The sequence below is a fragment of the Gaeumannomyces tritici genome (genome assembly GCF_000145635.1).
Source record: "Gaeumannomyces tritici R3-111a-1 unplaced genomic scaffold supercont2.1, whole genome shotgun sequence".
NCBI lineage: Eukaryota > Fungi > Ascomycota > Sordariomycetes > Magnaporthales > Magnaporthaceae > Gaeumannomyces > Gaeumannomyces tritici.
The window spans coordinates 5,568,606-5,580,514 of record NW_008804545.1 but is presented as its reverse complement, the minus strand read 5'-3'; the positions used below and the strand labels follow the sequence as shown (position 1 = coordinate 5,580,514).

General features: G+C 58.2%; 6 protein-coding genes across 6 annotated transcripts; 2 read left to right on the top strand and 4 right to left on the bottom strand.

Annotated features, from left to right (window-relative positions):
* Positions 1–1,909: 1,909 nt before the first annotated feature.
* Positions 1,910–5,902, bottom strand: GGTG_01766 (hypothetical protein). Its single transcript, XM_009219536.1, has 2 exons — positions 5,601–5,902; positions 1,910–5,536 (listed from the first exon to the last, which is right to left on the bottom strand). The coding sequence occupies exons 1-2, from the start codon at positions 5,658–5,660 to the stop codon at positions 2,180–2,182; spliced, it is 3,417 nt and encodes a 1,138-aa protein (XP_009217800.1). The 5' UTR covers positions 5,661–5,902; the 3' UTR covers positions 1,910–2,179.
* Positions 5,903–6,000: 98 nt separating this feature from the next.
* GGTG_01765 (dolichol-phosphate mannosyltransferase) lies at positions 6,001–7,857 on the top strand. Its single transcript, XM_009219535.1, has 2 exons — positions 6,001–6,761; positions 6,862–7,857. The coding sequence occupies exons 1-2, from the start codon at positions 6,157–6,159 to the stop codon at positions 7,145–7,147; spliced, it is 891 nt and encodes a 296-aa protein (XP_009217799.1). The 5' UTR covers positions 6,001–6,156; the 3' UTR covers positions 7,148–7,857.
* Positions 7,067–8,472, bottom strand: GGTG_01764 (hypothetical protein). Its single transcript, XM_009219534.1, has 5 exons — positions 8,116–8,472; positions 7,988–8,014; positions 7,763–7,899; positions 7,449–7,683; positions 7,067–7,367 (listed from the first exon to the last, which is right to left on the bottom strand). The coding sequence occupies exons 1-5, from the start codon at positions 8,327–8,329 to the stop codon at positions 7,258–7,260; spliced, it is 723 nt and encodes a 240-aa protein (XP_009217798.1). The 5' UTR covers positions 8,330–8,472; the 3' UTR covers positions 7,067–7,257.
* A 121-nt stretch (positions 8,473–8,593) lies between these two features.
* Positions 8,594–9,958, bottom strand: GGTG_01763 (hypothetical protein). Its single transcript, XM_009219533.1, has 4 exons — positions 9,778–9,958; positions 9,634–9,710; positions 8,943–9,555; positions 8,594–8,869 (listed from the first exon to the last, which is right to left on the bottom strand). The coding sequence occupies exons 1-4, from the start codon at positions 9,808–9,810 to the stop codon at positions 8,816–8,818; spliced, it is 777 nt and encodes a 258-aa protein (XP_009217797.1). The 5' UTR covers positions 9,811–9,958; the 3' UTR covers positions 8,594–8,815.
* Positions 9,959–10,052: 94 nt separating this feature from the next.
* GGTG_01762 (exosome complex exonuclease RRP45) lies at positions 10,053–11,536 on the top strand. Its single transcript, XM_009219532.1, has 2 exons — positions 10,053–10,414; positions 10,524–11,536. The coding sequence occupies exons 1-2, from the start codon at positions 10,251–10,253 to the stop codon at positions 11,266–11,268; spliced, it is 909 nt and encodes a 302-aa protein (XP_009217796.1). The 5' UTR covers positions 10,053–10,250; the 3' UTR covers positions 11,269–11,536.
* A 78-nt stretch (positions 11,537–11,614) lies between these two features.
* GGTG_01761 (hypothetical protein) lies at positions 11,615–11,899 on the bottom strand (the record flags this gene model as incomplete). The annotated part of the gene is made up of 1 exon (XM_009219531.1): positions 11,615–11,899. A coding segment is annotated over one exon (285 nt), but the record flags the coding sequence as incomplete, so codon positions are not given.
* Positions 11,900–11,909: the final 10 nt, after the last annotated feature.

Below are 11,909 nucleotides of genomic sequence, written 5' to 3'. Positions count from 1 at the left end.
CCCCCCCCCCCCCCCCCTCTGAGGTCGCGCAGGTGTGGCAGGAAGATTTTGGACCCCTGCCCACACGCATGCCGACTTGGGAGGATGTGGAGCTCATGGGCGTGCCTGTACGTAGTATCGCTGCACCAAATCTGTGGAGGAGGATAGGAGACTTGATACGAATAGAGCAGAGGTGTTTCCAATAGATTTAACTCTCTTTGAAGCCATCCGGATCGGGATGTGATCCAATCTCCGGAGGGTCACAACGCGGCATCCTGCCCAGATATTCTGGCAGTTCCGCCAGCGTGGGCTCACGCATACACATATCTGCCCGAACTACCAACAGCGGGGCAGAATGTTTCTCGAACTCATGCAGAGATACCTACCCATGCAGGTAGGGTAGGCAGCGCGCATGGGGGGTGGGTGGTTGTGACAGGAGCAGAAGAAATCTAGAACATCCGAGGCGGCGCAGAGGTGTGGGCGGGCCATGGAGCGCATAGCAACAGTACTAAGCTGCGCGACCATGTCAAGTCAGAAAGCCATGCCTATCGACGCAGTCGCATCCATCGATGGGGGCAAAGATAAGACCAGACCAGCCAGGGCGGGAGCCAACTTTGACGAATGGGGAAGGTGAAAGTCCCCGGGAGGGCTATTGGGCAACCAACTAGGTGGTCCCTTGTCAGACAGCCGACGGTTCAGTCCTGTCGCCGCTGCAGAACTGAAAGGATGAGACAGGTGCTGTTGCCCGGAGGGCTGGGGAACCCGGTCATCTGCAGGTTGGTGGCTAAAGCAACATGGATTGCACACTTGTGCTGACCCCCTTCAAGGTAGGTGCGGCTGCCTACCTGGTAGGTAAATTGTTGGCGCCTCGACACTCCAGCCGGAGCCTGCCTCGCTAGAGCCAGGCAGTTCTGGCTGCAAGGCGCTCGCCTCTGTGACTAGCCGCGGCGTTGCTGAGACCCAGCGAGACATGGGGACGGCGATGGAACCGGCGCATCAATGATTGACCTTGTCTCATCCAACAGGGGAATGCAAACCGACAGGTGACACTGCGCTTTGGAAATCCTCCTCTGTTGTGTCGCGTCGGCTTGCGGAGTGGTCACGCCACTGATTTGATGCCACTTTATCTGCATGGCACCGCTTATTCGTCGGGTTCCCGACGCTGACCAGTGGCCTTCCTCTTTCGGACGGCGAGGGGTTCTAGCGCTTCTAGAAGCAGTGCCCCATCAGCAATCCAATGCTGGCCTGTCCGATCCACCAGGGCAGCGCGCAGATACCGACGGGCGAGAATGGGGAAGGCTCGCTCTTGACTATGTGGCTAGCGCTCCTTTACCCAACTATGGCGTCGCTGGTGGCTCTCGGTCGACGGGGTTTTGTCCTTTTGTTAGACCAGAGGACGTCAGTTTTTGGTATTTGGGTTCCCCGCTCGCCATCTCTGGGCGGGCGTGGCGAAAGCTTCTTTGCGCTTAGCAGCACGCTTGGCGGGGCTCCTGATGGGCTGCCGGCCCCACTTGTAGGGACCACTTCACTTCGCATATCTCAAATGCCGGCCAAGACCATTCTCAATCCTTCCGGGGCAATCACCCGTCGCGCTATTTCGCCCAGAGGTCCCTTCCGCTCAGTCTTTGGCCCGGACAAATGCTTGTTCCGTCCATGTCAAACATGACAAGACTCCCAAGCCGACTACCCTCTGACCCATGTGATGTCGGGTGATTCGCCGACCAAATCCTGCCAATTTGAACACGCAGGAGCTGTCAAAAGATTGGCGATTCACCTCCCCTGCGGCCGTCAATGTTGCATCCATGTATTGGCATCAAGGTGGGTGGGGGCCGGCCAGATCTCGGCCAGATGGGGACAACGACAGAGGTGGGAAACCGTCCCCCACCCCTAACATCTACCACTGTCCATAGGACAGGAAGCTCTCGTCGGGCCATAGCTTATCAGAAATATCGATTCGTTCCTCTAGAACCAGGATAGGTCACCAACTTGTCCAACCACACGCAGCCATGTACCCATTCTGTCTTTTTTATCTCGCCATTTCTTCGTTCACTACCTCGGCCGGCCCCCGCAGAGAAGTGTACAAGAGTGCATGGTCAAAGTGCCGAGTGTAAATCTCCAAGGCGCCCGTTCTTTTGGTGCTTCAGCTTCGGTATCGCAAAAGGGAAAAGGGGTACTGTACCAACCCAGCCTATATCCATTGCTAGGCTTTGCTCCCGACAGCTTGCAGGACGGGATCCACCCGGGCAAAAGCGACACCGTCCATGGCGGGCAAGCTGAACTCTGGCACTGCCGCTCCGCGCTCGTACAGCGCCAGCCACACCGCGTCAGCGTTGACGGCCTCGAGCGCCTCGCGAACCTGACCCTTCTTCTCCAGCTCGTCGCCCAGGAGCTCGAGGAGCTGGTCGAACACGTCATCTTCCAGCCTTACGTGCAGCGCCAGAGCCGCGAGCAGCTCCACCGCCGCCTCCCACACCAGCGCCGCCTGCGCGAATCTACCCAGCCCGCCCGACACGGCAGGCTTCCTGCTCTCGATGGCGCTGCTGCTGCCCGAGCGGTGGTGGGGGAGCACAATGTCGGTCGTGGTGGCCAGGTTGAGGTAGCTGACGCCTGCTTTGCTTGCCCCGTGGCTTTTACCACCGCTGCGGCCTGTACCCCTGGCTGAAGCCTGGGCCTCGGCTTTAGCCCTCCGGCACCACGGCCCCAGGTTTCCCCACCACTCTGTTTTGACTCTGGAGGCGAGGAAATCGCCGGCGCCCCCCGCGACCGCCGCTATCGCCCTACATGCCGCCGCAACGACATACGGCTCTGCATCGCGCAGCCGCGTAATGAGAACGGGCCAGAGCGAGTTGACGAGTGGCAAGAACGAGTCTTCGTCCGCCGCCATTGCTGTAGATGCAGTAGTGAGCAGGTCCAGAAGAGACTTGCGCAGTGTTGGCGACGGAGACGTTAGGTAATGCTGGGTAAGGTTCGCCACCTTTGTGAGCAGCGCGTAGGTTGGCGTCGGGGGTGGCTTGGCCTTCTCGACCTCTTGCCCGCTGTCTGATTCACCATCTGCTCCAGTGCCGTCTAGTTCCTCCTGTTTCTTTTTGAGCAGCTCTGCCGCCTCTGATTTCCAGGGCTCCTTTGGGTGTCCCGTCGCGATTTCTTCCACATCATCGTTCTCTTCCTCCAGCCTGCGCCTGCGCTTTTGTTCTCGCCTCTCGAGAATGTCCGATTCGATTTCGTTCACAGTAATGGTCTGCCGCGACCTCTTCCTGTGGTCAACCGTTCCGGCCTTGTTTGACTCCAATAGCAAAACGTCCGACTTGACACCTTGATTGACAACCTCTGAGAGAACGGAAAAAAGTCGCTCAACAAAGGCAGGGTAGCCATGGTAGTTGTCGAGAGCCGCAAATATGGAGGCAACCACATCGTCAAGGAAGGGAATGAGCCTTGGTCCTGTCAGCTGAATCATCATCCTCAAGACCTGAGTCGACGCGGGTGTGATGTCGAACGTGTTGAGTCTCAGAGACACCGAGTTAACCATGTAGTCAGCGTTGTCGATGATGAGCTCTGACACGCTCTGGTAGCCGCACGACGAGGCCAGGCCATTCAGCGTTGCGACCGCTCGGGCTCGCAGTTGCGGCACCTGAGATCCGAGGAACGTTGCCGTCGGGTACAGGACGTCAATCAACTCGGGGCGGAAAGACTCGCCCGACCGAGATGCAGCAAACGAAGTCACCTCTAGGGCAGTGGCTTCCAACCTCCAGTCAACCTCGTTGCTGTCGGAATGAGAAACCAAGACCGAGACGGAGAAGGAGTAAAGCTCGTTAAAGATCTCTTCCGGCCCATCCGCCGTGTCGGCCGCGGAAAAGTCAATGAATGCGTCGAGCTCGGAGCAGTTGGATAGGGCGGCCTTGGAAAGCTCAAAAGAAAGCCAGTATTGTGCAATCTGGTCAATCCCCTCTGAATCTCGGGCGCAATCAAGCATACCAGACGCCAGTTGCGCCTGCTGCGATGGAGGTCCAATGTTAGCGACCAGCTCGAGCAGCGCCTCGCGCGTCGTCTTTTGGCTGCCGTGAGATAGAATTGCCGGCTTGAATGTTGGAGCCTGTGTGTCCTGCTTTGCCAGAGCCATGAGACCTGTGGTATCGTCCTCCGCCGTGTCGACTTCACTCATCGAGTCCTTTTGGCTTGGAGCTGCAGTAAGCGCAACAACACTATCCCTCAAAGCTGATGACAATCCGGCGTGCAGCGTTGAGGAATCGATCTGCATGGCCTTGGCTAGTCGGTAACCCTTGGATAGGGATCGGATGGATTGCTGCTTCAAAGACTCTTCACTCGCCTGCATCACTCTTGGCAAGCTAGTAACCCAGTTGTAGACAACAGCCTTGGTGGTGTCCTGAAGCTCGGGGTATATCATGGCAAGGTCTTGCAGCGTCGTGTTGATCTCCAGCGTGGCCGGGAGCACCGAGTTTTGAGAGACCCCTGAGAGATCAAGCTGAAGCCTGTCGAACCTTGGACCCTGAGGCTCAGGGTCGTCCTTCCAGGTTATGATGGCGCTCTCGACAAGGAACACGGCGCAGTCAGCCAGTGAGGTATGGCACTCGTCCAGTAGAGAAAGACATAACTTCTCGATCGCGCCCCTCACATCTTCAGCCCCGTGGGAGCGTAGTTTTAACACCAAGGCAAGTGCTACTTTGATTTGAGAGACCGAGGCCTTCAGCCAGGAGGCACTTAGCAGTCTTGGTGGCTCTTCCTTCACCTGAGCATCTTCCTCCTTGGCCTTAGCGCTTCTCAAGCCCTCGAGTTGTCTCAAAGCGTCTCTGTTGTGAATGTCACCCAGGAGTTTCGTGAGGACTCCTCTCAATACATCGAGCCCACGGATCAGAATGCGGCGCTGGGTCTTCATCGATGAGGGCGGCGACAGGAGTTTGGAGAGGGCAGACACCGTCCCAGGGAGGAACGAGGCAAGGGCAGCCCGGTCCTTCATAGTGATGAAAAGAGCCCCGAGTGCGTCCAGAGCGGCGAGTTGGATATCGACTGTTGTCCCGTCTGTGACGCCCTCCAGGATTACTGTCACAGCATGGGCGAGGCTTGGGGGCCCGGCGGCATCAACCAGGGACTCGGAGACTAAAGGGGACAGGCAAGCGGTCCTAATCAGGATGGCGAGCGTCCTGTAGCTCTCCAAGGCGGTCTCCTCAGGCGGCGGAGGACCTTTATCCTTGCCGGGAACGCCGGCGATCAAGAATGTGAGAAGCATGAGGAGCTGCTGGGCCATCTCGGTGGAAACGGCAGAGCGCCAGCCGTGCTGGACAAGCATTCCAAGGCACCGGATGCAGTTTTCGAGGACACGGGCCGCGTACTTGTCCTTCTCCTTGAATATGTAGGAAAGAGGGAAGAAGACATATTCCGCCATCTTGGGGTCCAAGGCCGCAGCATTGTGCTTGATCTGGTCCGACAGGATGCCGCAAAGCTGATCTGTCAGCTGCAGCAAATGAGCAGAGCTACCAGCGGCAACTAGCTGGTCAGGCGGGCGCAAGACCACTTTGCTGATTGCAACACAGCATGGTTTGAGCTGGGGTTGTTAGTGGCAGCTCCATGGCGAGTCGAAGAGAAGAGACAGGGCCAGAGTTTGGTACCTTGGCAAACAGCTCGTTTCTTGAGGTCGAGGCATTGCGGAAGAGGGCTGATGGCTCCATGATGAAGAGATCAAAGCTACCCTCCAGAGCTCAATTTACCACATGATCCGTGCTAGTGTGTGATAAAGGAGGGTTGCAGTGGTGGGATGATGAACGCAAATTCAAGGCAAGAAGAGATGTGCGGTAAGTTATGTGGTTTACATTTGATCGCAAATTGTCGCCGCCTCGGTATTATTTAATCGATCAAATGCCCGAGTCTCGGCAACGTGCACGCCATGTGCCCTATTTCCAGCACGCTCCCGCTACAATGTCCGCTAACAACTACCAAGCTGGGTGCATGTCAGCGATAAAAGGCGGTGCCATTTTGTCGTTGGGAGTGCAATCTCCACCCCACCTTGACCATCAAATTTACAACATTGCATCACATACTCCATGGATATGAATACGATATGACATAATGACTGGAAACGAAATCTCGTATCTTCTGGTTGGCAGTCAAAACTGACAGCAACCCGTACTGCGTGAGATCGACATTGATATCCAAAGCCGCACCAACATGCCGCCAGAGCCGTTCCCCGTCCTCGTCCACCCCTTCCCGGGCCCGACGCCCCGGTCCTGCGCGTACGAGGCGGGGTCGCCGACGTCGCCCAACGCCCTCGTCTTCATCGGCGGCCTGGGCGACGGCCCGCACACGGTGCCGTACGTGCGCGCCCTCGCGGCGCGCCTGCAGTCGGAGCCGGGGCTCGGCTACTCGCTGTTCGAGGTGCGCCTGGCCAGCGCCTTTGGCGGGTTCGGCCACCGGCGCCTCGCCGACGATGTCGCGGACGTGGCCGCCCTCGTGCGCCACCTCCGCGGCGCCCTCGGGAGGCGCCGCGTCGTCCTGCTGGGCCACTCGACGGGCTGCCAGGACTGCATGGAGTACACCGACTACGCCCGCCACGGCGCCGAGCCCGTCGACGGCTTCGTCCTCCAGGGGCCCGTCTCGGACCGCGAGGCGTTCGGCCCACTGGTGCCCAGGGAGGAGCTCGAGGCCGGCCTAGCCAGCGCGGCCGAGCTCGTCGGGTCCGGGCGGGGGGACACCATCATGCCCAAGGATAAGATCGTCGAGATGTTTGACGCCCCAATCACGGCCTACCGCTACCATTCTCTGCTCGCGCCAGGGTGAGTTTGAAGTTCTAGTGAAAGCCACGCCCAGCATCCGCCAAGGTGCGGGGCACGGCGCGCGCCCGTCCGGTGCAGAACTGACCAAGGAGCGCGCAAGTGGCGACGACGACTTCTTCTCGTCGGACCTTTCCGACGACATGATCGCGTCCTTCTGGAGCAAATTCCAGAAACCGGTGCTCGTGCTGCCCTCTGGCGAGGACGAGCACGTGCCCAAGTCGATCGATGCGCCAAAGCTCATCGCCCGCTGGGCCTCCCTCGCGCCGGATGGCATCGTCAGTGACCTCTCGGGTCTTATCCCGGGAGCTAGCCACACCGTCAGGAACCCAGAGTCACGAGAATGGATGACTGATAGGGTCGTTCGATTTCTCTCTAGTCTTGAGTGACTAGATTGCGACACTCATTCGTACCTCCTCCTCCCCCCCCCTTCTCGCAATAGTATTCAGGCCTCAAGGCTGCCTTAATCTATGGCAACAGCTGTACACGTACAATTCGCTTATTGGCTCTTCTTTGATCCATTGCTGTTGTTGGGAATAGCAGCCAACTCTGCCCTCTCGGCCATGTCCAAAGCTCTGCATATTTTACGGACGGAGCTGAAGATGAAGCCTGTTCACAGTTGTTCGATGTCAGTTGGCGAGAAGGTTATTTGAAGACCCAAAGACAGCCCCAGCGGAGGATCTGGCTTACCGGCTGGAACCACGGCCCAGGGCAGATTCATGCCTACATAGTAAACCCAGAAATAGAGGAACTCGGGCCTGCTATGCGCGATACCCTTGGACGCAAGGTCGACAGTACTGGTGCCATAGTACAACGCGACTCCATAGATATGCGCCATCGAAAGAAGCAGCTGCAACGGGTAGCGCATGTTACTTCCCCTGACGATGCAGAAAGCGGTCGCGACAGACAGCGGACCCCAGCACACCTGAGAGATGGACGAGCCTGTAAGCGGAGCAAGCAGAGAGGGCCAGTACAGGACGTCAAAAGGAGAGCATGCTGCGTACCACAGAAATGGCCTCGATAGTCCATACGAAGGTGTCGGACGTCAGGTAGCGAGAATCGCTAAGGGCATACTCCTTCCACAGCTGCGCGAGCAGGCTTTGGGAGCCGGCGAGGGTTGCGGCGTTGAGAACAAAGTATGCTGCGCAGCGCAAACCGGGACTTGGTCAGGAACACGACGCACTGAGGGGGCATGATGCTTGAGCAACGGAAAGGACGCAGGAACTTGCATTCGAAAAAGAGATGCAGATATCCGTCTGTGAATAGATCATGAAAGTTAGCTGGGCCGGTATGGACTAGGCACCTAGCTTGTAGATATCAAGATCCCACTTCTCACGGGGGAGAGTCGAGAGCGTACTCAGAGAGAACCAGGACACCGCCAGCAGATCCGCAAGCCGGAGTCTCGGGTTGAATTGCCTGGAGAGCGCGATGGAGGACAGCAATACGGCGACTATCCTGAGCGAGAACTTGATCAAGATCTTCGGAAGGGGCGTCTCGTTTGCGGCATAGCCGGCAATGACGGCCTCTGTGGGGAGGTATGGATGGCTGCCCAGCCCGTGTGGTAAAGCCATTTGTGCTTTGGCCGAGAGCAGTCTGGTTGAGATATGGTTCAGCCGGTACACTTAAGAAATTCCCCAGAGTTCGGTTATACGAAGGGATCAGGCAGGTTTTATAATCTGGGCCGGTGGTCTTGCATGGGTTAGAACAATAACGGTGAGGTTCTCGTGTGGTATCGAATTCGGTCGGCCGCCTCAAATTACATTTCGAGGGGCAAATCGCACTGTGCTCTATCCCCAATTTGGACTGCAACCCAGTTTGGATGCCAGCACAAGGTTCACAGAGGTCGATCAGAGGTTTCCATAGCGCAAAAAAAAAAACGGTTGGTATCTAAACTGTAGAAGAAATCAGAATAACCAAATGGAGGCTTTCAGAATGAAGCCACTTGGGAGACAACTTGGGGTTTTGAATTCCAGTCCGCAAGTCACTATCCCCTAGCTTTGACAAGACAGCTACAAAGAACAACAGTATGCAGTAATCCAAGCCACCACACCGAGCCCCTACCTGACGTACTTGCTCATGAACCTCTTGTGGAAATCAGAACGAAGGAGATCCTGATGGAGAAACGGCAGTCAGCAAACAAGAAGAGTAAAACAGGGGGCGTGCGAAAGCAGCAACAGGACTCACGTTGATGAACTCTTTCCTCTTTCCCTTTTCCTCGGTGCCACGCGCCTGGTTCTTGAACACCACGTCGTCGTCCCACCTGCGCTTGATGTTGAAGTCGGGCTTGTTCAGCAGCGGGTTGCCTCGGGCGATGTCGCGCTCGCGCTCCTCCGCCTCGGCCGCCGCCCTCTCGCGCTCTTCCTTCTCCCGCTTCTCCGCCTTCTCACGCTTGATCTTCTCCAGCTCCCGCCGCAGCAGCGCGTCCTCGTCGTCCGAGTCGTCGCTGTCGTCGTCGCTTGCGTCGTCTTCGTCATCCTCTTCTTCGCTGTCGTCCGAGTCGTCGCGATCAAGGTCTCTTGACTCTTCTAATATCCGCCGGCGCTTCGCCTCTGGGTCCTCATCATCATTGGCGATGCGACGTTTTGCTTGGGCTGTGGCTTCGTCGGAACCAGACATGTCGTCGTCGCCATCGGGTTTGCTGCCGGGAACGGGGCTCCGGCGAGAGGAAGATGCAGCAGCGGTCGCGCTCGAGCCGCCGTTCAGTTTCGCAAAATGGGCGGCCTCAGCGGCGAGCAGCTCCGCGCGCAGGTCGACGGCGCCCTCGCCCTCATCGGCAGCTCCGCCTTGGCCTCGCCTTCTATAAGATGAGCTTCGATTAGCGTCTTTCCGGGGTTATTCAACGTTTATCGGAAGAAGGGCGCGTCGCATTGCGTACCGGTACTTGAGTGTTGTATGCGCCGGAAGCAGACGTTGGTGGTATGCCGGGCCTCGCAGGGCATCTTTGCCTCGGGCCTAGGAGACAATCGGATGTTAGTTTTGGAAGTGACGCGCCGGGGAAGCTCGCAATGAAAACACATACGGGATCAAACGTGGGCCTGTGAGCTGTAGTCATCTTGCCGCCTTGGCTGCACCGTAGATGGTTTTGAAATGATGGTAGGGAGACGTTGGTTGATGGTGGTTGTTTGCGATTTCAAATGGAGACGGACGCGGTCGCGAGCCGTATAATGATGTCGAGCCCAGCAAGGCCCGTTGGCTTGCAGGGGCCTAGAGCTCACCGCCTGGCAGAAAATGTCCCTGAGCCGCGAGTTGAGCCAATGGCGGCGCCTACCCCCCACCAAAAGGCGCAGACGCTCAAGCAGGCAGCTCCACAATCAGCCGCCTGCTACAGACAAGGCAAGGGGGAAAAAAAATGAGAGCCAGGGCCAACAAGAAGCCTTCGAACCGCGCGGCCGAATAAAATGAGAGCGATCCCGTGAAGCAGAAACAGAGAGACGCGCGGATCCTCATTGAGTCACAGGATTACCGCGGGAGCAACCGGGGCGCAACGACGTCATGCCCCGAGAAGCCGAGCCGTCGCTCAACGAGAAGGCGTTTGTCCTCCAGGCGTTGCAGCAGAACCTCCGCCTCGACGGCCGCGAGGTGGATCAGTATCGACCCATAAAGCTCACCTTTGGCGACGAGTATGGCGTGGTGGATGTCGAGCTGGGCAAAACACGGTAATTGGTTTTGTCTTGTTACGATCGCGCCGCCGTCTTGACTGCCATGCGGCGCAAAAGGGGGGGCTTTGCTGACGATTCCTCCCTTGCCGCCCTTCTCGACAAACAGAATCCTCGCCAAGACCTCAGCCGAGGTGACGGTTCCCTACGCAGACCGACCCTTCGATGGCATCTTCAACATTGTCACGGAGCTGAGCCCGATGGCGTCGCCCGCCTTCGAGGTGAACCGCCCGACCGAGGCCGAGGTGCTACTGTCGCGCCTGCTCGAGAAGACGGTCCGGCGATCTGGGGCGCTCGACACCGAGTCCCTCTGCCTCATCGCCGGCCTGAAGTGCTGGTCCGTCCGCGTCGATCTGCACGTCCTCTCGCACGACGGCAACCTGGTCGACGCCTCGTGCCTCGCCGTCGTGACAGCGCTGCGCCACTTCCGAAAGCCCGACACTTCGATCGAAGGCGAAGCGCTGACAGTCTACACCCCCGCCGAGCGCGAGCCCGTGCCCCTGAGCTGGCTTCACTCGCCGTTTTGCGTTACCTTCAGCTTCTTCGGCGAGGCCTCGCAGTCGGCTGGCGGCGACGAAGCCGGGGACCTCTTCGCTGTGGACGCCAACTGGCTCGAAGAGCAGGTCCGCGTGGGCCACTGCACCATCAGCCTCAACCGCCACGGGGAGATCTGCCAGATTTCCAAGCTGGGAGGCGCCGCGGTCGATGCCGTCGCATTGCTGCAGTGCAACGCCATCGCCCTGACGAAGGCCAAGGAGTTCTCCAAGCTGGTGGATGACAGGCTAGCCGAGGACGCAAAGAAAAGAGACAAGGGAGGCCTTTTGGCGGAGCTCTCGGCTGAAAATGCCAGGTGATACAAGCCTGGCACTGGGAGAGAAGGGACAGCAGGCTAGAGCGGAGCGAGGAGGAAAATAATGGAATACAAAGATACCCAGAAACTCTACATTGTACTTTTCCAGACATCACCATATCAGGGCCTCTAACGAGCACCATATGTGGTTGGTTAGATCGGAGCTACCGAACACGTTGGTTCGGTGGTGGCGGCTTTGCCCCAAGATTCCACGTTCTTGGTCTAAACATATGAACTCTAAAAGAAATGAATAGTAAACCAATCGCTCTGTATGGTTCTGTAAGGGAACGTAGCAAGACGGGACGGTGAAAGGGAAAACGAAGCGACGAGGAAGCACCGCTGCCCCCGGGCTACCTCATGACGGGCGGCCTGGACTCCTTGTTCCACTTGACGCGGGACCGCAGCCACTCGACGGCCTCGCGCACGCCCGTGCCCGTCAGTGCCGAGACGGGCAGGACCCTCGAGTCGCGGATGCTGTGCGACTTCTCGCCCTCGAAGACGCGCTTGACGAGCCCCTCCTTGATGCGCACCACCTCGACGCAGTCCTCGCGGTCCTGCTTGTTGGCCAGGATCAGGAGCGGCACCCCCTCCGTGTCCTCGCTCTGCAGCACGTCCTCGAGCACCAGCCGGCACTCCTCCAGCCCG